Below are 25,900 nucleotides of genomic sequence, written 5' to 3'. Positions count from 1 at the left end.
TACAACAATATTAAAATGAGCTACAGAGTTGTACAGGTCAAGTAAAATGCAGAATGGGGGGAAGCAGGAAAAGTTTTGTATATGGCAATATATGGAATCTGTAAACTACGAGGTGCTCAGAAGAACTGCTCTCTAAGGTCGTGGTGTTTATGCATATCCAAGCCCAGAGGCCGGCAGGTCTTTTCCCCCAACAAGCAGATGAGAATTCCACCCTCCCCCTGGAAGAAAACCTGAAACTGTGAACAGTTTTATTTACGCGAACAAGGCTACATTAACACATCGAAAAATTAAACATCAAAACATGAGTCCAAAACTAAGCAAAAGCATGCAATGTTTGGGTTAAGAAGTCTTAATCCTGTATTTTTATAGCTACATTTTAAACTTCCATTGTCCAACCTCAGGTGAAGAGTTGTATATAGCAAATGGTTCTCTTTTTAAAATTATTATGTATTTGTGTTTCTAGTTCGTGCATTCGTCTCTTGCCAACTTCTTTTGCCCATACTTCATGCAAAAACATCTACATCTGAAAACATTGATTTGCTTATCTTTCTTTTTACCCCCAACACTGTGAAAAGGTCCCTGTGATCTATGCATGGTTTTGCTTCCTGTGCAGTCATACTTACATTTTTGAGATCTGGCTACTGAGAAATCAGTTACTAAAGTGCAGCCGTACAAGAGCAGAAGCTATTTATACGCTGTTTCTTATTAGTTCAGGGTCCAAAAGAAAAAAATGTGATTGTTTTACGCAGAGCTAAGACAAGGATTTATTTTCTTAGAGAAAGAGTATCATTTGGCATGCACTTAAGAGTAAGAGAAAATAATTGATTTCATCATCCATGGAATCACTTGGAAATACAAGCAAATTAATTCATAATACCTGACCTCTGCCAACATAGACTGGCATTACTTTATTATTCCTTTTCTTTCACACCATGTATATCTTGCTTAGGGGCATTTGTATTTGGTGTTCATGGCGAAGAATAAATTAATGCATCTGACCCTGAACTGTTCCAGTATTTGTTTGAGATGACTGTTAGAAATCAAGTGGAGACCTGAAGTGAAAACATCCCCTTTTCAGAAGGATGCTTTATAAACACCCTTACAGTAACTGAATCCTCTCAACATGAAAAAATAGCCAGATCTCATCCACATCATAGTTCATATACAAGAAGTCATTTCATTAATCTGATAAGCTAAACGATGCTTACTGAAGCTATTTACAATTACTGTAACAAAATTCAAAAAGCTAGACTTTTAGTCTAGGGTGTCAGTGGTATTTCAAGCTACGCAATGCAGCTTTTTTACTGGGCTTATACAATTTAGAATTTAGTGCAGCAATCTTCCCGACTCTTAAACTTCAAAACAGCATAGTTATATGTAGTAGCCATCATGTAGATCAGCTGGTGGAAGAGAACAAAATACAGGAGAGTAAGATACAACAAGGTGACGGCTCAAGCCCACTTGGGCAACTCTCGATACTTTTACAACAGATGTTACTCTGAGCTCCTTCCAGGGTGAAGATGCAAATAAATAACCTGCCATTTCTCTGGGGAGGATAACCCAGTACAAGCCCTAAGGCCATTTTTCAGCCAGTAGTGAGCATTACACCAGGACTTGGCTGGCACAAGGTTAGAAGCTGGCCACTAAAGGAAGCGTTAGACATAGGAACAAGTCATCTTGTTAACGTCCCTTTTCCCCGCCGCTACCTGGAACGGGCACTGCAGGGTTGGACCAGTCAATCTGCCTGGCTCCAGGCAAAGGAAACCAAGAGGTTATAAGCAGCTGATCAAATAAACTACAAAAATGAAAATAAATAGTGGAAATAAAAGCAGAAATAGTGCATAGAAGTAGGATTTTGAAAGGACATGCAAATAATTTTTTCCTATATATGGGGGAGGCGGGTTAAGATGACTTCCTAAAGCAAAAGTTGGGGACCTGCTGACTTATGATGACCAAACCATAGCAGCAAATAATGGTGATTATAGCTCACCCCCCTTCATGTCTATTATTATTGTCTATCATGTCTATTATATTATTAATATATACAAAATTTAATCTTAAAGCATCTTAAGCCTAAAATGAACAATTTAATTATAAAACAACAAAAAGTACTACCCACCAATGCTATGACAGTGGCACCAGCTCCAGCACAAGCCACAATGAACAGGTGATAAGACATGTAGAACTAGAGAAAAAAACATGTTAAAAACATGTTAAAAACATTGAAGTAATCCATTAGGAATAGTATAAAATGCATTTCACGTTTTACAGAATAAGATAATAAAAGCATTTTTGTAGCATGGTAGCAAAGCTTTAGAAAATAAAAATGTGAAAATAATTTTCTTTTTTTTTTTTTTTGGATGATGTAATAATTCATTGTTACAGTTAAAGCAATCTCTTTATATTACTAGCATGAGTTCTGTCCAAAAACTTTCATCTAGTATTTATTACATGGTGCCCAAGTGACTTGTAGGCAAAAGCTGCACACAGGTTATACTTCTGTACCTCATTCGTGTTGCAGATGTTCTCTAAAATTGGACCACAGGCTTTGCCAGGTACAGCATTCCAAGGGATAATACCTGAAACACCACAGAAAAGAAACCACTAATTTTAGCAATCAACACATGCTTTTCATTCCTCTCATCTTTTTCACCCACTTGCCAGTTGTGTTCTCATTCTGGGCATCTGTGCATTGACCAGTACAGCTTGGAGCTGGCAGCAGGAATTCAAACAACTCCCTCAGGTTATGCTTTCTCCTCACACTGAGGGCTGCTGCTAAGACATGTTCTCAGATGTGGTTTTCCCATCTGGCAGCCAAATCGTTGGTTGGGTTTTTGCATTTGGGTCCAGTTGCACACTCTGCCTACTCCCCCACTCAGCACAGAAGAGAGAATCTGCATCTTGGCACCTTTCAGGGTAGCACTTACTAGATGAGGTTCTACTTGAACAAGAAACTACTGTGGAAGGGTGTGAATACAGAGCTAGAGGGAAGAATTACAGGATTTTTTTCTGGTTTAGTTCCAATAGGTAAAAAGCATCAAGTGAACACTGTACAAGAAAGTTCAGTCTGCTGCATCTCATATACTCCCAATGACTTTTCTTACATGATTGCAAGTCTGAAAAGTCAACAGAATCTAGCAAATTTAAAATAACAGAAACTTTTAGGCCAGTAACAAATGTAAAGCTTAAGCAAAATCTATTTGAATTAAGAGAAACCCAGTTTGTTTTCCCATACAACTTTGCATTTCAACCAAGCTGGTTGGAATTAGCAACGTTATATGCGGCAGGTCATTGAAATGATCTCAGGATGACATGGCTTTCAAAAGGATTTTATAGGATATTCTTCCAAGTCAGCTTCTTCTCTGCAACTGCTATGTACAATTCCAGCCTTTTAGCTACTGTTTCCACCCAAAAATGTGAGGAAAGTTCAGTGGCATGTGTTGTCTGTTAGGGAGCTGCTGTCTCCCATCACGCACTGAAACACAAATGGTTTTACTGAACAGGGGAACAATAGAGTCCTATACAGCACTAATACAGCTGCAAAACAACCAGGAGAAGCAGGAAGGTGGAGGAGCACATCTCCCTTCACTCCTAGGTTTTGCTGCTGAAGAAAATGTCTTCCCAGCCTCTTGCTGTGAGCTGCTAAAATAGAATGTATATGTTTAAATTATTTGAAGACTTGCTTTTAAAATTAGTGTACCTTTTCTTCTACTGCACTTACCTGGACAGGAGAGCAAAGCCAAGCTTTCTTACTTTTTCAACTTTGAATCCATTTTCTCAGCTTTGAATGACTTATTCCAAAGAAACAAACATTCCTAGAAAATGCTAGCTAGAATGAAGCCAAAAGTAATGGTGACAAAAGATCTTCTGCACAAGGGAAGCTGAAAAGATTAACTTCAGGAAAAACTCAAGAAATGAAAAGCCTGACCTTATTTTAAGTTATTGTCCCAGCTCCCTCAGATTTCTGTGTGTCATCAGAAAGCAGCAGTAATTCATTATTAGTTATGGCAGACTTTTAATTGCAGGTTTTTGGTTTTTTAACTGAAAGTAATTGTCAGAGCAACATTCAGACATTTACTTCATCTTTAAATGTAAAACAGCTTTCTGAAAGAACAGAATATATGCATATGGGTTCAAAACCCACAATCTGGTTATCTATTTCTCAGCACTGTTTCCAAGCAGTTTGAGACTTATCTATTTTCAAACCTAATATTACAGTATTGGAAACCACTACAAAATCATTTCAGATAAGTGACTTGTCAGTTCAGTTAAACTGATTGCCTCTGGAAAGAGATCAGTGTAATATGAATTAATTAGAAAAGTTATAGCACACTCAGAGATAGAAGATGCTTTTGCATTTGATTCATCTGATAAGGCTGAGACAAAACTACCGAAGACAGACCAAGGAGGATGGATAAAACATTTAATCAGGATTAAAATGAGTACCATATTGCCTGATGTCCACGCAGATCTGGTCCCCTGGAACTGTCACATTGGTCTGAAAAGATTTGATGACTTCACAAGTTGACCAGATGTTATAGAACATAAAGACAGGCACAGCAGAGAAGCCGAAGACCCCGAGCCAAGCCACTCCAAGCACATAGGTGAGGAAAACAAACTGGGCAGAGAAAAACACAAACACTTTGTTTATTCTTTGAAAAGACTACTTAAATTTTCCTTAAAAATGCTTCAAAATAACCTTAAGCATACTTTCAGAATTCAAGTAAGAGAACTGATTTTCAAGCACACAAAATCAGTATTCTCATTGCTTACAAATACTTTGGTAGTTTAAGTGCTACAGAGAAAGTAATTCAGACATTTCCTTTTTCATCAGCCTGCTTGAGTAAACAGATTGCCCTCATGAAAGAACAGCCCATTGATTTCTCAAGATTCTCAGCTAAGCAGGGATGCTGGTTGTAGGCTAAAACCAATAAATTCCAACAAAAATCAATTTAAGGGTTTTTTAAAATTAACTATAACAGACTAGCATTTCTATACGACTTGCAAATCAAAACTATGCAGTGAATCAATGCTCACAGAGCTCCCCCACACTCCCTGATGTACTGAAATCAATTTGGAATGTAACATTTGAAAATACCTATTTTTGCAAACATACCATGACTGTTAACAGCAGATCAGAAGGATTCAATTGGTCTAATACACACTGCCAAGCAGAAAATTAATTACTTCACCTTAGAAAATCGTGGATTTATCCACTAAAATTTGCTGGTTTGGGTTTGCTCTTTAAAAAAACCACTACATCACATGTGTTTTCTTTGGTTAGATTAAAAGAGGTGGCACTGATTGCTTTGAAAATTTCCAGCTTCCTTCTCCCACTAAGCCCCTTCCCTTTTCCCTCCTCTTCAAAGTGTTATGGTGAAACTGTACCTAGCTCCCTCCTCGTGGTGAGACCAGGATTTGCATCCCCACTGGAAGGTGGGGGAATTCTGTTACATCTCCTGGGCTCTCTTTTCACCGTTAGCTGTGGCTGTTCTCTCTGCAGGTGGACTGGAAAGGCTTCACTTTCAGTAAAGCACTGGTGCCCTACTATCTTAAAATTTGTGTGCCAAAGGACAGCAACAAGGATGGGAAAGGCTCTTAGGGAGGAGGATTCTCAGCCTGACCCAGAACCAAGGGACTGAGCTAATGCTGCAGTGGTGGAAGTTTACATCCCCACAGTTTTTTTCCAGAATAACCCTACAAGTATTTGAGCAAAAGCTGAACAACTGGTTAGGTTTCAGTCAAGGGAGGTGGTGTGTGGGGAGGTGGAAGTTCTTGCAAAACTATGGCCCACAACCCCAGCTAGACTTTAATTTATAGACAACTCCAGTGGAATACCCTATTTCATATTAGATAGCGCCATACACCAGACCTTTATGTTTTGTGTGAGAATTGAAATTCCTCTCTTTGGATTTTGGGAAGGACCAAGTGGTCCAGGTTAAAGGATTTCTGTAGATAAATTACCAATAAAACATGAGTTTGCATATGTGTATGTGGAAGTGTGCATGAAATGAAGTGCACAAAGCCTTTATATCCTAAAATAGCCAGAAAAAATACATTCACTCTCACATTTAATGTAATGTAATTTCCTGTGGGAAATGGCTATTCTGCATTACCAGAACCAACACAAATAATTTAGGGAAGATGGAAGTCTGTCTTCTGTAACAACCTTATGCAAGATGGGACTGCCTTTCAGGACTTTGCTCAGTAACGTAATGAAAGAAGTAGTAGAGGAGCTCTTGATCAGTGAGGCAAAAGGTCACTGTAGGTCCAGAAGCCTGTTGCCTGTACCCAGCTGCAGTCTGTTAAACATTTTATCTCCTCACAAACCTTGTTCTAGCCCTAAGGTTTTACACAGCAGCACTTTTCCTGTCACCACCAAACATGAATGCAGCTTACCAGAGCTCCAAGCCATTCCTCAGCTGGTAAATTCTCTCCTTCATTGTATGGACAAACATGAAAACAAGTTTTTCTGCCCTATTTCCATGTGTCACACTGGTATTTGTATAAGCAGTTGACAATCATGTGCCTGCAACTACTCAACTGCACAAGCAATTGTCTGCACTGATGAGATGCACTGATGTGTATGTTTCTACTTTATTTTGGATCTTTTGAAAACACTGCTTTAGATCTAAATTCGCTCTTGGTGAAGACCATACTTGATAGAAAAAAAATGAGCAAATAGCTGCTTAACTGGAAAATTATCAAATGCCTTATTTTTATTAGCTCTTGAAAAATTCAGTAAGTACCCCACAGCACAGTGGAAAATTGCTAACTCTCATGAAAATAAACATGCATCTCTTTTGTATTTAACCAGCTGAAAGTACATATTTTTTAAGTTCAGGATATAGACTGTATATTAAAATGCAACAATCACATCAAAAGCCTCTTCTCTTTTCACCCACACTTTCCCGTGGGCGATCTGTCATACTGCTTAGCTTCCTCCATAACTACGAGCTTTGAATTCAGATTTTCAGTAATAGCTTTGAAATCTTCTCTCAGAAACATAGTTATGGCTGTTCTTGCAGAGTGTGCCCTTGGGGACAATGTGGGTGAGAATCTGAAGTTTTATTTTTAGTTAAACTTTGCTTACAATTTTGTTCTAATACAGAAGTATGCTGAAGAGACATGGCTGGTAACTTTAGGGCTTTGCGAAAAAGCCGCACTATTCTGTCTGCCTTTTGCCATCTGCAAATCAATACTTGATTCAAGTGCAAAAATGTTGTGAAGCTTCATTCATTCATTACTGTTTGTTGAAGGATCCAAACACTCAAGCACAATTGACTATGGAAGTCAGGGCCATTACAGTTTGATATTTAAATAGCTCTGCAAACCACAGCCATTTTATAGTCTGCCTTTAAGCATCACTCAAGTGTTCCATGTCTAAAAGCACGAATTTCATTTTAGCTCACATTAAATGTTTTTAAATTAGCAGTCTCCTCAGTTTAGTTTAGACCACTGGGTTCAGCTTTATGACACGGGAGGCCATGGCAGCCCCCACCCAGCCCATCTGCAACATTTTGATTTAACTAAGCACCCTTGAAGTTCAGAGAAGAACCAAGACATGGACTGACCCTAATCACCCACAAGGAGTTAAACAAAGAAGGCAGCAACATTCTGTCATTCAAAACCCAGGAATAAACCGAGCCAAACAGGTTTTAGCCAGCAAAGAGTGATGTTGCCATTTCTGATCCCACTCACCATTCCACTGATGCAGCGGCCACAGGCTGTTGTTTTGAACTCTCCATGCAGCTCCTTCACAGCGCTTGTTGTATAAAAACCTTCCGCCAAAAGGATTATGCCATATAAGAAGAAAAATGATGCAATGCCATAAATTACATACTGCATTAGCTGTATTCTAAAATGGAAAAGAAAGAAATTATATAATTAGATTTCAGTCCTATAAAAACAAAGTCAGTCCTCTCAAATTATAATAAATGAGAGACAACTCCTAAAAACAAAGTTCAAGGCTCCCTAGCATTTTAAGCAAGCAGACTGCAGGAAAACACTGTTACAACTGTACCCCTCCCCAGGTAAGCAATCCTGATGTGCATTAGTCCTGCACCCACCTGAGCATCCCCTGTTGGTGCTACAGTCCATGGTGACTGGTGTTAGTCACCATGTTAAAGCTGCAATTTCATGCCTCCACTATGGAGGTTTTCCTTTTTCCTCTTACTGCTCCTGACGCCTAACTTGGGAATGGCTGACAGGGACAATGCAGGGCTTTGAAGTGGCAACGCCTGGAGCTGCACCCCTGCCTGAACTACCAGGCTCTGTGGTCATTCCTTTGGCTTAGGGAAAGGAAGCAGTCCATGAAATTCACCATTCCACCTGTGAAATCCGATTAACTTAAGTTTGCAAAAATTTCTGAATTCAGCAATATTTGTCTGATACAAAACTCAGCAAACATGCAGTGACTTCTCCTGAGGCTGCTCTATAGCCTGGAAGGGTAGTTCCAAGTGAGCTGGTAGTTTCAGTGCTTTAAGTCACAGCAGTGTTGAGTGCTTCAAAATATTGTGGTTGGTTTTTTTTTTTTTTTTTTTAATGGAAGAGTTATTTAGGAAATGCTTCCGTTTTAGGTACTCTGGAACCACTCAGAGGAAGATCATCTCAGGGCACATGGTATAAGCACTTCCTTCAGATGTTATTTGAGAAAGTTCTTGATTTCTTAAAAATCTACCATCTGCAATGACACTCTAACAGTATTTTTCCTTTAGCTAGAATAGATAGATGAAAAGAATAATTTCTAAATATTATCAATCAGATTCTGTATCCAAAGCTAATTGTTTTGGAGGACCAGAATTCCAGATCTTCCATACAACACTTCTGGTCTTCAAAAGTCATATTTTGTTATTAGCATGATTTCCCTGGAACTTCTTAAAAGGAATTTGATTGTTGGGATGGTTATTTTTGAGGAAGTTATTCACAGAATCAAGAGGTTAATTTCATACATCCACACTACCAGTTTTCTGAGGATAAATATGCTTTGCTCAAGATATTTTTTCTGATTCTTGCCACTCTCCACCAAGTGGTTGCTGGTATAGATCTCCAAAGAGAATCTGAATGTTTTAGCTTAAAGAAAATTGATGACTACCATTTCTATAGTTAATTGTTACCTTTGTATCAAAATAGGATATTAATAATTTAAAATTTTATGTGGGAAGTATTATCTTTGTTTTCCAAACTGATTAAAAATAACGGGATAAATCTGTTGCATCTATGCTGTAAAGAACAAAAAAATTAACCCAGGATTTGAGAGAGTATAGAAGAAATCATTTCACCATCATTAATAGTCCAGGAGAGACCCAATGCATGGTACCAGAAATTAGTAATAGGAAAACTGGTTAAAAAAGTCTCTTCCAAAGGGTGTGTTACTAACATATTTTCCTTTTTCATGTTGCTGTAGCCTCAAATTTGCCCCTTTCTAACAACTCTTCTCCCTCCTCACCCCCTTGGCTCCACAGCGGCAAGCCCTGAGCTGCTTTGGTAGGAATTATGCATTTCCCCAGCTGCTGGTGCTGACATGACAAGAAGCATTGTCAACAGCTCTCCAAAACATAAAACTTGCTGCCTGTGACTGCTGCTTTTGCAGTTTCTTCTATTTTGCTCAAATGGAGACTGATGCAAGCACAGAGTGTTTTGTTACCCAGTGCTGAAGAACAGCTGCTTACATTTTCTCACTAAATTTTGTGTCTAACTGCAGGGCCCTCGTGGCTCATGCCCTGGAGCTGGGGACACACTGCCGGCCACAGCCAGGGACTGAATGTGGGCAGTGCTGGAAGGGGGGACCCCAGAGCAGGTGAGGGTACAGAGGGTCCTGTGGACAGGGGAAGCCCTGAAATGGTGCTGAGGGACTGGCACCAGTGCTCAGAGGGCATGCAGCAAACTGGCAGGCCTATGCCTGCAAGCATATACAGGGAGTCAGTGACAACAGAAATTAAAAAGAAAATAAGAATTAAGTGTGTTGCATAGGGCCCTGATACCAGAGTCTTCAAGTATCACCTGTCTGGCTTGCTGCCCTTGCACTCCTGTATGTGCCATGCCCACTGTGCTCATCACAGGGGCCCCTCATCACAGCCACACATGGCCAGGCTGGCTGCTGGACATGGGACCTGAGGCAGCACACCAGGCCTTCCTCTGACCTCAAAGAGAAGCACTGGGAACATAAAAGACCCAAATATTTCACCTGTGGTTAGTTATATCCAAAGACTACATTTGCAGATCTTTCCAGTTTTTTCTCTCTTTTTTCTCATATACCAGTCCAGCCTCTTCTGAATGGTCAGAACCATGCTTCTTTGTTATTCCTGACATACCTTCCAACTGTATGTCATCAACAAAAACTAAATCTACTCTTAAAATAAAATTGTTACCCCTTGTTCTGTTACAACAGGCCCTGCTACAAGTCGCTCTTCAGCTCTCTTGTAGGTTAGGTGTTGGAAGGCTGCTCTAAAGTCTCCCTGAGCTTTCTCTTCTCCAGGCTAAACAGTCCCAACTCTTCTCAGAAGAGATGCTCCAGCCCTCTGATCATCTTGGTGGCCTCCTTTGGAGTCACTCCAACAGGTCCATCTCCTTCCTGTGTGAGCACACCCAGAGCTGGATGCAGCACTCCAGGTAGGGTCTCACCAGAGTAGAGGGGCAGAAACACCTCCCTCACCCTGCTGGTCATGCTGCTTTGGATGCAGCCCAGGACATAATTGGCTTCCTGGGCTGCGAGTGCACATTTCCAACTCATGTTCAGTTCTTCATCCAACAGCACCCCCAAGTCCTTCTTGGCAGGGCTGCTCTCAATCCTTTCATCTGTCACCATGTATTGATACATTGCCCTGACCCATGTGCAGCACCTTGCACTTGCCGCTGGTGAACGTCATGAGGTTCACAGAGTCCCATTCCTCCAGGCTTTATGGGTGGCATCCTTCCTTTCAGGTAAGCAAACTGCACCACTCAGCTTGGGTGTCATCTGCAAAGCAGCTGGGGGTGCGCTCAATTCCACTGTCTGTGATCCCAATGAAGATACTAAAGAGTGCTGGTCCCAGTACAAGCAGGTGTACCAGGATGCACACTTTGGCTCTTTGTATGTGAACACCAGTAAATGACCGAGCGCTGTTACAAAAACAAGCAACCTAATACTCAGGGATGGAGACTGAGGTTTGAATCCATCTCTACTCATTTAGCATGAGGGTGTTATGATGAATAATGGGAATGGGAGGCATACTTACACTTCGCTCAGCAAAGCATGGTCACTGGCAGTCGTGGAGAAGTGCTGCTCGAGGATAGACACGGTTCCCGTGAGCGCCACGTGACCACAGCCACAAAACAACGCTACCCCCGAGAAGCAGAGAATGGTTGCCACGAGTGAAGCATATGGCACTCCTCCTAGGCACTTAATGCAACATTCAAAGCAACCTAAGCAGAAGAGAGAAAGCAAAAGAAATGTCATGAGCAAAAAGCAAATTATGAGAAAAAGAATATTTGTCCTTCACTTGGTAAAAGCCAGAGGGAATAAAAGGCCCAGGCATTGACATGCTAAGCAAAAAATCTATAGGTGGTACAAGACAGCATCACCCTCTAAAGTAGTGACCTACAGATCTGTTGGTATGGACTCAAAGCCCAGAAAGTGGGCTGAGTGCTCCTGTCTTTACAGGATCAAGAGGAGATCAATAAGACAGCCTATGAAATGGAAAAAGCAAAAAAATCACTGTCTAAAGTGATCCATTGCAATTCAGCTGCTCATCCAGAGCTCACCATGTTTCAGCTTTACTAATGGCAGGAGCACCAGCTATGCTGGCAACACTCTGGGAGCCAGAGAGGCAACTACTCAAGACAATAAAGCCTTTTGGAAAAGTAGGAGACACTTTGCACTTTCATGGGAACATGAATATATTAAAGTCCACAAAACTTAACTACCCCACACTCTCCCAGTACTCCCAAGTTACCTTTTTATATAAATCCACATGAGGTTATAGGGATACAAATACTTTTAGAATAGAAAAATTGAATGGGGTCCAAAGAGTAACAATTTTTGTTGAGGGCAGCTGTATGAAGCTGTTTTACACAAACAGTACATTTACAGCTTTTTATAGGATACACTGGATTTACAGTGATCCCTGAATACAGTTTGCAGTATCACGATCAACTGAAAAGCACTGTTTAACTGGTCTGAGTTAACAAAACACCCCCCCAGAGCTGCCATTTGTATGAACACTGTAATAAGGAGGTTGCAGCTGAATTGCCAGGTTTGTTCCAACTGCGTGGCCTGAAAACCCATCTGCTTACAAAGCTGGGAAATGTAAATCGGAAACAAACACAGCTTTTAACTGCACTATAATGGTAATGGCAATCCATACCAATTCATTACTTCAGGGTGATGGCATTAAGCTGTCTCCATTAATGTGCATTTCATACAACTGTGCAGAACACAAGCCATTAAGACAACGCTTAATGGAGCGGCCAGCGTTGCTGCTATGGCAAGGCGCTACATGGACAAAGCATTTGAAGGCAAGGAGACAGTTGGCAAATGAGGACATCACATCTTCCTACCCAAAAGATTCCTCACAAAGATCAGCAAGTCTCCAGCCACCACATGAGGCAAGTTTATTTTTTATCTCACTCCCTTTCCCACTAATGAATGAGTTGCAGAGCAGGCACTTCTGTGAGGAGCTGAGGAATAATATGCATTCAATAATTGAAAGACTTCACATTTCATAAGTAAGAAACTCTTCTTTTAGAGAGTCACTAGCAAATGCCATAGTCAGGCTTAAGCAGCTATCACCATCAAAATTACTTACTTCACTAACTGCAGACAAGATTTGATTGTATAGAAACAAGCTTGGGAAGGTTTTATAGTCTAGTCCACAGCTGGAGTCCACTCAGTAGGAACTATCTTCATGACAAAAATACTGCCAAATGAACAAACACTGCAGCTCGGCAGTGACAGGCCAAACAAAATCCAAATGCACACTATCAGAGGAAATCATCTCTGGGTTTCATTTTATCACAGAGGTCCAGAGCTGAGTTCAGACAACAAACTTTGCAGAGCAATCCTCTGCTTTGGGGAGATCAGCTCACATGCCTGAGCAGCCACACACGTGTGCCTGGCTCTCCTCTGCAGCATCCGCTCCCAGGTCAGGTCCAAACTTCCCAGAGTTAATCCAAGAAATGCATGCACCTGGTGCAGGATTAGCCATGAAAGATTATCCAAAAGTAACGATGCTCTGACCCAGCACAAGTGACCCACTTGTGGTCACAACCCAGCACAAAACAAACCACCTTTTGAGCCACACTGCTAAAGCAGGAGACCCAACACCTGATCATTGCTTAGTGTAGAGAGGTTGATCACTTAAATTGTGCTGATCCCACAGATTGCCTTACAGAAGGATCCTATCAAAGACAGAAAATAAAAACAGCTGGAAGCAAAACCAAGAGATTGATAAGATCCAAAAGAAAAGCTGCTGGTTTCAGAAAATGGGAACAGCCTGACAAAGCTAAAAATTGGTGTAGACCCAGGATTGATGTTTAATACCCCATACTGCCAAGCCAGCTTTCCAGGCCACTGGCAGAGTTTGTTGGATCCCTTGCCCAAGCACATGACAGTATCTGCCACTAATCCACAGACCCTTGAACACAACAGCGCAGACCCCCTCTCACCTCTCAGCAAATGGCAGCTGCACAGACTGTCACTGTGGCCATACTATTTGTCTTCCTCTGCAGTCCAAGTAAAAAGGCATCACAGAATTTGGGTGGCCTTCATTTTCTCAGTGCAGAACAAAGCCAAGGGACACCCTCAGAGGTGTCTAAAGCAACCACATTATTTTGAGCAGAGAAAACTGCCCAAATGTCAAACTGCAGGAGCTACTCACCTACTCACCTTGACCCCAAGACTAAAGCAGGAATCAGAGAGATTTTGGTACACCTCGAAACAGCACACAGCCAGCTTGCAAGCACATGAAGCATCCCAAACCAGCATGTTTCCAAGAGACAGCATCCATCCATACATAGTCATTCTGCACCCAAATTGACAGCAGAGCTGCACGGCCTCCTGCCAGAGGGTAACTAACTGCAGGATGCAACCTCATCTCAGTGCTGGGACTGCCAGACCTTCCCCCCAGATCCCACTGTGTGCACTCTTTATGAGCAGATTAAAGCCATGCCTAGCCTGAGCAATACAGCCAATTTTATAATTTTAACACAAGCCTAAAACAGTTCTGCTAAGAGCAGCTTTCAAAACCAGCTAAAAATTTGAAGTTCATCAAGAACTCAGATATGCTTACCAAGCTTCCCAAAGAAGCACTGAAGCAAAGCAAAGGATTTCTGAAAACAATTAGAAAGCTTTCCAGGAAACCTTTATGTTTTCTCTCTGCAACTCTAAGTCAGCAACTATCTTCACACAGTACAACTGAAACCCCAGGATGATGTTTGCCTAGTTCATGTTCACAAAATAACCTGCTAACACTCTGATGACAACTGCAGGCTGAAGGCCTGTGAACTCAAGCTGACAAAAATAGGTAGTATTAAAATTTTCTGCTAGTTTTTATTTTCCATATGGCCAAAATGATGAACTGTTCAGCTGTATATCCACTTCCAATGAAACAGTGTAAAATGATTTGAATATGAAACTGTACAGCCCAAACACACATCACTGCATCTTCCCTTTCAATGGCCATTTTGTGCAAGGCATCGCTAGAACCTTTTGTGCAACTCAGCAGAATAAAAACATTTTTTGTCCTCAGGCTGGTGAGCAGCAGTTGCCATGGAGGCAGGTTAATAACAGCCCAATGATTTGCCCAGAGCTGCCTGTGATCTTGGCTACAGATTTAACACACTCTCAGAAGGAGGCCAGCTAAAACAAAGACTGAGATTATTCTCTAGGGAATGAATGCTATTAAACACATGCACACACACAAATATTCTTGCTAAAGGACAAAAATAAAGAGAAGAGAAAGAAACAGGAACTGGCTATTCTTTTAATCTCCTGGCAGCTATCAGTCACAGGAAATTGGTAAAGGATGAACCTACATATGTACATAAATCGGCAATTGGTTGCTTAATGTATGATGAACAATTATACAACCTGCTCAGCAGTGTACAGCCTACTGCATTTATGCAGAGGCTTAGCCATTCCATTTCCCATGCCAAATGGCGATTGTGTGGCTAAACCTCCTTTGGTACTTTAAGTACAGCTCTAAGATTTAAACTCAAAATGGCAAGGTAATAGAGAATTAATGGGAAATGGTCTTAAAATAAAAAGAAAATAGAAAAAGAGGCAGCTCTCACACACTACCTCTTCCTACTAAGGTCAAATCTGTGTTTTGGAAATGACAAAAAACAATGCAATAGGATCAGGTAGCTTCCTTGAGTATTCCTAGGGCTTGCTCTATGAAGACCATAGATCAATTCTTGAAGCCCAGACTTGAAAAGCTGAGGCAGGCTGATGTTCACAAAGCCATCCCTCAAAGCAAATAATGGAAAACATGCTGTAAAGAAGGAATATTCACACCTCTTGGACAGAAAAACAGCCTATAGTCTAATGTTCCAAACACCTCCTAGGTTGAACTAGTGCCTCAATGCATCTCAGGTTCTAACCACTGGCCCATAGTCAAGGTCACTATGGAACAAAAAATCATGGAATCAAGAAAACCTGAAAGGAGCTTTGTATAGTTTTCCATTTCAGAGAGCTAAACCTCCAGGATCCTGTGGCTGTCTTTGAGTTAGTTCCCATTTTCTTTTCCTTAGAAGTTTGGTTTCTTCCCCTCCCAGGAAAGATAAAGCAATGGGCATAATTTTCTCCTCGTCACTTACTTCCTGTAATTGTGCAACACATTTTACGAAATGCTGGCCTGTCAGACACCAGCCCAGTTAATACACGGCAGAAATTGCACATCATGTTCCACCACAGAACCACAGCCTCTGTTGGCTTCAGCACCACAGCTCAGGGAGCACGTGGGGAGGAACTGTTTTAACAAAAGGAAGGTTGCAAGAAATCCAAGGGAAAAAAAGCACTAGATAACACCTAAAATGAAAACACTAGATAACATCTTAAATGCAGCCATCGAAGGTAAATTGGGCTCATTATTACACATCCGCAGGAGCCTAGTGTTGGTATCATCACTCCCAATTCACAAATAGATGTAAGAGGACAACTCAGTACTTGACATACTCAATGTACTTTACATTTACCTCCTGCTTTCCCCAGTGCTGAAGACTACCCAATACAAGCATGAATAATAACCTCGGAGGCCTAAACCACCATGGATTTTTGTCAGAAAATGAACTTTATGTCAATGAAAGGAACTGCCAATTTTACTGTCTGCCACTCACCGTATGTTTGAAAATTTCCATTCTGAATGGTTTACATTTTCCTACCTGTTGCATGATCGGCAACCACAGGAGAAGCAGTGAGGGATGTGGGAATAGGCTAATACCTCAGAAGCAAAACTGGAATTTACCTCTTTCTTCTCTGCATGAGACTAAGCCAGTACCTGGCAGTAAGGTAACTCCTCACATCTGTCACCCACACCTGCAGCCAAGGGTCAGTGGCAACAACATAATAAGATAAAATATTTAACCTTACGAGCGTTAAGTTTAAAGCCTGTGACAAATTTCTTCCCACGCTTTAGTAAGGGACTAAAATAAAAAGGGTCTGCATTAAATCACATGGAAGTCTTTGTTCAAGCTCTTACTTACTCATTCCTGTTCATCTTAAATTTTGCTGATTTACAAAACATGACACAAAGCAAAAACTGCTGTTACTACTTAGAATAAATGCTCACTCACCACTGGACTAACATTAAACAGATTAAATAAGTGATGAACTCCAATAGAGAAAATCCTTTCTTCTCTTCCCACAAACCATTTAAGGCTCTTCCACAGAAACTTCTTTTCAGTATTTCCTAATTTTCCCTTTTTGTCCTACACAAATAAGAAGTTGTGAAATTAACTTATACTGAAAATTAACTCGTAAGAGCCAGAAAACTTAATGTAAATGCACTTTAGTCTAGCCAGATTGATAATCTCCCCAGTGTATTTGCATTCTCCTCTTCCAGGGTTCTTAATCAATAACTCCTTCCTGGCCAGCAGAGTCCCTTTGATGGAGTGGACATGACCTTTGGAGAACACTGCCATCAAGGCAGCCACAAAGGATCAGACCTGAAATGCAGCAACACCACCTCTGTTATTCTTCTGAGTGGCCAGAACAAGATGCTTTTTTCAAGTAAAAACCTGTGAGATCTGGGGTAGTCTGATCCATCCAGTAAACCTCACCCCAACCTCTACTATTTAAGAGCTACCTGAAGAACAAGAAGCTCCTTTCTGAAGGTCATCAGCTCTAATTGAAACTTCTCCAGTTATTCTTGATACAGATTCAAGATACTTAGTTTCAGCACTGTCATACAGCTAGTTCCCCTCTTCTGAGGGGAATTTATTAAAGGTATTTATTCTCTGTTATCAGTTAGATGCTTCCATATTCTTGTGCAGAAGAGAACTAAAAGTCCTCACGCCTCCTGTGCTGGAAACCAACACAGAGAATGCAGGAGAATTGGTGCACACTAAGAACAAGCATCTCACAGCCTGGAGGAACCATGAGCAGACCCTTCTTCACATCCACAAAGCACTGAGTATTGCTGTAGTACTGGATGAGTAATGATAATAAGTGGCTCCTGAATTTGTCTGCAAAAATACAGTAAGCACAGGTTTAAAATCAAGTACGTTTTTTTTTCTTCTACCATGAGTAAGAAAAAAACCCACAAACAAACAAAAAAGCTCAAACAAACCAAACAGACTTTCAGAGGATATCAGTGTTCATCCACAGCATATGCTAATATTTTTTCTCTCAGTAAGGAAAAAATTATGTTCAAATTGGAGAAAAGTCTGTTTCACCAAGGCAAGATTTGTTTCTTCTGGATGGCGTTAAATGATGCAGAGAAGTCTGTAAGAACAGATAGCAGCAATCATAACTCTTTTTTTTTTTTCTTCTCCAAATCTCTTCTTCCCAAATCAGCAGTTCTTACAGGAAAAAATTGCATTCCTGTTGCAGGAACCAAACCCATTTAATGCAAAGATAGATGATCTGAATGCATTTTTTACATGCCTTATCTAGTTTACCTTCTTCAAATTTAGTAAAATACACACACTCCCCATCTATATTGTTCCAACCTCTGCAAGGCTCATTAAGCTCACAGGGTTCTGAAGTCATCTTTTTCAGACAGTAAAATCTATGGAATAGGAATCACTACATCCATACTTATTGCAAGTGCCCATCCCAGGTGTTTGCTGTATGAGAGAAAGGAGTCAGACCTGCACAGGAAGAACACTGCTGTCCCATGAGATGGTGGCATGAGAGAATTGCTCTTGTCCAGCTTTATTGCTTTTGGACAAAGGTCAGGCAGAACTCCATTTTACTTCATGTCTTCTCTGTTTCACTTTTGGCCTATGAAACAGTGGAATCCATAGCAGAAGAAAAATACCTAATTTATACTTTGGAAAAGGCCTTACTTCAAACAGGTTTCAGTGGGAATTCTCGAGGGATATTACTTAGCTATAAGCTACTTCTGCAGGAAAAAAATTAAGCTGGTGATTTAAAAAAGAGACTTCTCACATAAGGGACAGATCAGGCATTATTGATAAAAGCTTTGGTGTTCTTTCTCCTGCAGACTCAAAGTTCAAACACATTGCACCAGCAAGGGCAGCTTCTGGTCCAAACTGGGGCTGTAACTATCAGCTGAAACATCAACAGCTCACTGCTCTACAGGCTTGAAGACCCTCCTTCCTTTCTGCCCTTGCCCTGGCCTCCATCCCCTCACTTATTTTTTTCCTCCTTGAAGAAACACTTGGGAAATTCAACATGCTGGAACTCCTGCTTCAATAGGTGCCAGACCAGGCGATAATTTTGGACAAACTCAAGGTAAGAAAGGTAAAAGAGATGAAACAATGGGCAAACTGCCAAAGATATCCAAATGCCTGAAGGTCTAGACAAGATCAGTGTGGAAATACAAAGGCATCCAAGCATTTCGGTTTCATGGGCGACTTCCATAGTTCTGTGAAAATCTGTAAGGACATTTGAGTTTCCTTGATCCAACCATCCTCCAGACCCACGTGCATCTTGGTTGACATGATTTTGAAAGCTGACTTTTATGTTAATCAAAGGTGAATATCTTACCTGGAAGAATGGAGTTGAACCTCTTAGCTCCACCTTTTTGCCAGCTGTAACTCACCTCACCCTCCACCAGCCTTCAGCACTCAGCAGGAGAGCAAGACTTTAGCCACACTGGATTTCAGCCACCGCTATTGACCGCTTCCCCAGCTGACTCCTCCCTAAGCTATAAAGAAGCAAACAAGACACACAACCTCTCTCTCCCTAGAGATGAAAACAGGGCCAAACCTGTGTGTTTGTGTATGTGTGTGTATGTGTGTGTGTATGTATTCCAGCCTGGCAGATCTCAGATTCAGAAGGTAAATTCTCAATTTAAGAGATAACTGAAGATGCAAAGATTTTCCTAGACATTTACCCAACTATGGAACAAGAGGAATAATGAGAAAACTGAACTGTAACTGTAGATGTCCTTTGCCCTGCAACAGCTTTCATGCAATTATTTCCCAGCTGAATCCCCACCACATCATTTCCAAAACTGGAGCTTGTTCCAGCAAAGTAGCAGTAAGGCTGTTTCAGTGAGATACTCCACCTTCACATGCCCTTATGTGTTCACAGAGCATCTGAAACACCTCCCAGCATCTGGGGGAAGCAAGTTTCAAAAAAAAAAAAAAAAAATTCCCATAAAACAAACAACACCCACCCAACCTGGAATAATGCCTACAGCTAAGCTCATGTTAAACAACTATTGCAAAGTTTCTATTGCAAAATTTCTCTTTCTAGAGAAATAGATGGTACTTTGCTTTCTGGAAAAAAATTGTTTTAGCATTTCGAAAGGCTCATTAAGCTTGCAGGTGTTCTGGGGATGTCTTGGCTCCAGCACTGCAGTGAATCTCCCACACTGACTCTTCCCTAGTTGCTCAAGAGCTGGATTCAAGCTTAAATTAGGGAAGTGAGATCATGTTGTACGTGGAGACCCTGGGAGAAGAGGTGGATGCCATGAGGACTGCCACAGAGGCGCCCTCATAGTGATGCCCATTTGGACACTGACAGAGGAGACAAAGGCACCCAAGAAATCCTGTGGTTTCTCAAAGGAGCAGAGAGGTTATCTCAGCACAGCAGCCAGTGCCACCCAGCAGTGGGGAGCTGTAGGCCAGCAGTGAAGGAAGGCATCTTATAGCAGGGATTTGTGTTGGGACTGAAGTGACATCTTCCCTGCAAGCTAAGGGACAGGAGAAAAGACCAGCATTTTCACAGTGGCTAAGCCATCATTGGCAGGTTGGTTTTACTCAAGACCTGTTCAAAGAGGTTTAATTTTTGCCTAAAAGACTTTTAATTTTTTTAAGTGCATCCCTTTAAAACATTTTCCCTTGAGCTGGCATTTCTGGGCTGTGGTCGGGGGATAATGCCATCAACAAGAACCCTTTTATCCTCAATTCCTTCATGACAGGCATATTTACCTACGTGCTAGTTCAGAAAGATTCCCAAGGCAGACTGCAAAGGGTTCAGTTGCCTAAACAAGGGTTTCTAGCACCATTTTAGGTGCCAGACTCCCAGCTGCTGTAACAGAAGGCTGTGCATCTCCATGTCCTGGCTCATCTGTGCCAGCACATATGGACATGTCTCATCACTGGGGACAGCTGAAGGGGCCCAAGACCCTGATAACCAGGGTCTAGTCTGTTCCTTCCATGTCCTTCACAGCCCAGGGGGGCAGCATTCATCATCTACCACTACTCCCTGAAGCATTTCTTTTATGTGTAAAATATCCCATGTGTACTAAATGTGAAGTTTGAAAATGCCTTCTAGTAGCCCCAAACCTGTCACCCAGGTACCTTGTCATAAAATATGGTCAAATTAATATTGATACCGAAGACAGAGATCATAATTTGTGACCTAAGTGTTTTTTGGGGAAAAAAAAGCCATCTGAAATACATAAACATTTGAATCCTAAAGCAGAAGAGTAGAAAAATATAATGGAAAGGGGAAGGATGAGGCAGCAAGCTTTGGTGAATATTTCCCTGTGTTGCTATTAAAGTCTCTGATGCGGAGGCAGGCCTCTCCAGCAAACAAGCTGTCAAGCAGGCTTCAGTCACTCAACTCCATAAAGAGAAGAGAATTCTGGATAGAGCTAACTGCAAAGGCTGTCTCTAAGCACACACATCCCTTGCTGAGCTATCCATCAGTCAGACTGGAATTCTCTAATGTGATCAATCATAGGCTTGATTTCAGGTGCTTTTCCGAGATGCTTCAAAACTCAATTCCCCCACACACCCTCAAAATAAAGCTTCATGAAAAGTAAATAGGATCTTCTTGAGGTCTCAAGCCAGACATCGAAAGGACAGGCATGCAGAGTCACCAAACCATTTTTACAGCCTCACCTGGAATCCTCCTCTAGACTCTCACTCTTCTAGCAAGGGAAAAATGCAAACCAAACCACAGAATATTGTCTAGAAAGCATATTGTAGGATACCAGTGAGTCAGATGTGCTGTCACTGCTTTAGTGTCACTTCTGCATTTGTGGTTGATAAGTCTGATAGATTCATCCACATAAACCCCAAACAATTTCACCTCATCCGTAAACAATTTTGAAGCAATTGGGAGCACAGTAAAAAGGAAGCTGTCCCTCACACCACGCATTATTGTCTTTCAAGCATTAACAAGGAAATTCAAATTTATGTCAAGTATTCATACAAAAGAAGTAGACTCCTTAAATAAAACAAGAAAAACAGAAGATTGTTTATCTTAAATTGTTAGGACTACTGCAAAGCATTAAGTTTATGCTACTACCATTTCTGAACTCTTCATTTCCCTTTCACCCAGCCCTTTATTTACCTTGAATCCCCAAAGGACTAATATTGCCTCTCAATGCTGGCACATGATGGTACCGGTGTGGCCTTGAACTCCTGTACATCCAGTGGTACCTGCCAATTTCCATTTCTGGTCTGGTGATCACTGCCAATTTTAGGTGGTAAAAAGTCAGTGTCACCAGCAAGTCTTAGTTCAGTATTTTCAGTCATTTAACTTCAAAAACAAGAGCCCAGAAAAACACACTGTAGTTTCAGAACTGAAACAACATAACCTTACAGACTAAGGGAAGAGATTAGGAGGGATGATCAAGAGAGAAATGCTCACACAGGTGTTAAGAAAGGTTGAATAGCTGAAACTCTACCTAAGATTTGAGTTAAGACACATAAGGAAGGGCTCTCTATTCCTTACCCCCACCCACTCTCACGTCTCCCTCTCTTTGTCCATGACAAAAAAGCTCTGCTCCAGCAGAAAAGGAAGGTAAAGTCATGGAAAATCACATTACCTGTTTTTTAAAAAGACTCTAATGCTGTCAAAGAAAAAGGTTATTGCTTCATTTCAAGGTAGGGCAAACACAAAGGTTTGCTCTGATACTTTCTTACATCAAAAAATAAAAGTTTGTGGACTTTATTTTACCTAGGCTCTGCTCACATCCAAAAACCTGGACCAAACGATTTGTTCCAGGTTTTGTTCCAGGTTCATGTCCAAGAAGAGCAGTTCTGCTTCTCCTTATCTTTTCAGAGGAAGCTCAGCAACAACACCCCACATGCAGTAACTCACCTCACCCATTCACACACTCATGGCACACTCACTGGCACAGGGTTTCTGTGCCCCTGAAGAAGTGGGAAACAGCATCAAACCACTTTTGAGCCTACAAGTCCCCACTGGTACCACTATGGCCTTGTCAAAGCTGTCAGGGTGAGACTGACAGACCTTTATTCAAAATGCACCAGAGTTCCCCTCTGCAGTGCCTAAATGAGAAAGCAACCATCATTTCTGGCTGAAGCAAATCCAATGCAGCAGTGTTTGGGCATGTGGAGAAAGTAAAGGTTGTGAAGATGAAAACCGCATCAGCTGTCGACTAAATTAAGAGGCAAATTTCAGGGGGCAGGAGAAGTAGAAATGCCATAAATTTCTAGCCTAAGACGGGCTCAGAAGGCCCTGGACCCAGTCCCTCTCATATGGTTTTGCTGCTTGTGCAGTCAGTTTGGCACAGCCACATTTGCTTATGTCAAGAAGAGAAAATAATCTTGGCCTTGAATCTAAATGCTGGATCTAGAGATTTAAACCAAGAATTTGTTGGTCTTCTTTATCAGCAAACAAACTCCAATACTAAGAGTCTTTTGGGTTTTGTACATAAATTTAGCATCAATGGCTCTCTAAAGGATACTTTGTGGCTTGGTAATTTTCCCCTCTCTGCATTTCACACACAAACCAGCAAAGCAGGTACCAGTAAATCTTCCACAGAAGACATTATTCTGTTTTGTATGGCTCACTCTTCCTCTTAGGAAAGACAAGTTCCACATCTTATGAGCATAACAAAATTCAAAATGTGTTGAAAGTACTGTTCCAAAATGACTGCACAGTCTCAGGATGATATCATCTCCTTCTGCTCAGAGAGGAACAATCCTGCTTGGGGGATCACAAGGAAAGCCATAAATTGAATAGGATACAAAATGGAAAACAAAATTCTTCGCCAGTACAGCATACCTCCCCTTCTCTGCCTCCCCAATGTCTGCCCCCTGCCTTTTTGAGGCTACTTACTGGACACTAGTAACAGATTCAGTTTAAAAAAAAAATTAAAATTAAAAATAACCAGCTGCAAAGACTTCTAAAAAGAAAATAATTATTCATTTGTACTGCAACAGCATCTAAGCCAAACCTTCAACATCAAGAAGATTTTATCCTAGTAGCTTGAACCCACAGCTTGAGATTTCTCCTGCAGTGGCCACAAAAAGCACTTGTTCAGAGCAGCAAAGCAGGCAGCTCCTTTTCTCCCTTAGCCTGGGGGAATGCTGGTGAAGTCACCTGTCTGCTGCAGTACAGACATCAAACCCTTGAAACACAGAGACATCATGTAAACTTTGTAGCATCATTTCTGTAAGTGAAAATATTCTATGGAGTTTGGTTCTTTAATTAGCAATTTCTGGTTTTGCAGTAACAGGGCTCCTTTCATTAGCAGGCAGTTCAAACTCCAGAAGGAATCTCAGTTTTTCCACTGCTCTGCAAAGAGCCACTTAGCAATGGCTGTTTGGTAGCCCTTAGTGCATGCCTGGCACAACCTCTGAAGCTGAAGAGCATCTCAGGGCGACTTTGCTGGGACCCACCCAGGCCCACTCATGTAAAACCAACATCAGGTCAAAAGCTCCCCAGGCTTCAGTGGCATAACTACTGCTGCACACAGTCCATATCCACTGGAATTTAACTCTGTACCCTGAACAGCAGGGAAAGGAAACAGGCTTAAGGGTGTCTTTACCTTTTGCTTTTTGAATACCTAACTGCACTAATTGCATTCCCTGGTCTAGGTTACAATACCCTCCACCCACAGCCAAGCTCAAGGCCTCCTGTCAGAACCAGGCTGTCCTCAATCCTGCACGGACACAGCAGCTACAGAACTGACAATGTTTTCATGTCACACCACACAAGCACATGGATAGCAACTGTTCAATATTCATTGGAATGAATCACCTTGCACGCCTGTAATCAAACTCACAGTGCTCAACACCTTCATGCTTGCTGCCTTTATCATATGGTTTTAGAGGAAACAGAGTTTTGATATTCATCTGTCTCAGCTGATGAAGCAGTCCATGACCGCTTCAAGAGAAGATGTTGTTTGGTCATTGATGGTCTGGTGGTGAATACTGGACAAGGAGCAAGGCTGGGCAGAAAATGGGGAAGGGTCAGAGTAACTGAAGGAGACCTTCCCCCCCTCTTTGCCCCTGCTGCAAAATCCACTGTGCACATACAGTGCCATCTGGGTTTCCCCCACCCCCGTTACCATATCCCATGGCACATATGTCTAGGTTTTCTGCTTTCATGACATTGTTCAGACCAGTATGAGTACATTCTCTGAGTATTTTTCAACCCCCTCCTATTTAGAAATGAAATCCTATTCATTAAAACCTAAATCACTAAGCCTGCCAAATTATTATCCCCAGAATATCGCGTGTCCCAGATTCTCCCAGGGCTGGACCTCTCTTCCTACAGTCGTATACTTCAGGGACTTAGAGCAGTTATTGTTGTCAGTGGATCTGAAACACCAATCAACTGCTTAAAATGGGGGGAAATATGCAGCATATTAAAAATCTTTGAATGGCTTGACAGCTCTCAATTCCACTGTGAGAACCTAGCATTAGGTGGGTACTTTTGAAATTTTGGTTGATGATCATAATACATATTTTAAAAAACACTTATTTTTTCAATTTGTTGTAATGAAAAATACATCTGTGATGCATCAAAAAGCATAAGCTCACTGTGTAAAAATAACTTTACTAAAAGTGAAATAAACTGCATGACAATCACATTGTCTCATTTTTTCTTTGTGAAATATTTTCTCCTTTCTCACATTGCACTTTACACCTTCATTTAAACACAACTGTACAATTGTGTGCAATAGTATAAGACAAGCAAAGCATTTTCTTTCTATTTTTGACTAGTATATACTTGTCTATTTAGAGCTTAAAAGCTGAAACATGGCTTCATATACCATAAAAATAATAAAGCTCACAGCTATTACTGAGCACAAGGTCTTCTTTTATCAAGAGAACATAAGCAGGGAAGACCCAATTAAAAGGGACCTTTGGTACAGCTGCTCAAACTGGTCTTCATTATCCCTCAGCAGAGCATAGGCAATTTGAACATCATATGTATTCATATAAGGAACCTAAACCCTAGTATCATGTCTTTATTCTGTCCGGTGTGTAATTGGTGAATTCACTATGGTCATCCACAGTTGGGGTTTATTTTCTTTTTTTTCTTCTTTTTTTTTTTTTTTTTTTTTTTTTTTATTTTATT

The 25,900-nt window shown here is 41.1% G+C and overlaps 1 protein-coding gene across 6 annotated transcripts in view; it reads right to left on the bottom strand.

The window, feature by feature from the left end:
- GPM6B (glycoprotein M6B) overlaps positions 1-25,900 on the bottom strand; it is a 105,605-nt gene that overhangs the window by 2,776 nt on the left and 76,929 nt on the right. For 3 of the 6 annotated variants that reach the window (XM_053934560.1, XM_053934559.1, XM_053934558.1), the window contains exons 2-6: positions 11,217-11,403; positions 7,702-7,858; positions 4,447-4,618; positions 2,506-2,579; positions 2,120-2,185 (exon numbers count right to left, since the gene is read on the bottom strand). In XM_053934560.1, the coding sequence (XP_053790535.1) occupies positions 2,120-2,185; positions 2,506-2,579; positions 4,447-4,618; positions 7,702-7,858; positions 11,217-11,403 (656 nt within the window). Of the gene's footprint in view, positions 1-231; positions 1,401-2,119; positions 2,186-2,505; positions 2,580-4,446; positions 4,619-7,701; positions 7,859-11,216; positions 11,404-21,913; positions 22,034-25,900 lie in introns of those variants that run through there. The other 3 variants (XM_053934564.1, XM_053934563.1, XM_053934561.1) reach the window with 3 other exon arrangements.

The sequence above is a fragment of the Vidua chalybeata genome, chromosome 2 (assembly GCF_026979565.1).
Source record: "Vidua chalybeata isolate OUT-0048 chromosome 2, bVidCha1 merged haplotype, whole genome shotgun sequence".
NCBI classification, from domain to species: domain Eukaryota; kingdom Metazoa; phylum Chordata; class Aves; order Passeriformes; family Viduidae; genus Vidua; species Vidua chalybeata.
Note: the sequence above shows the minus strand (reverse complement) of the source record. Positions and strands in the feature narration are given on the sequence as shown.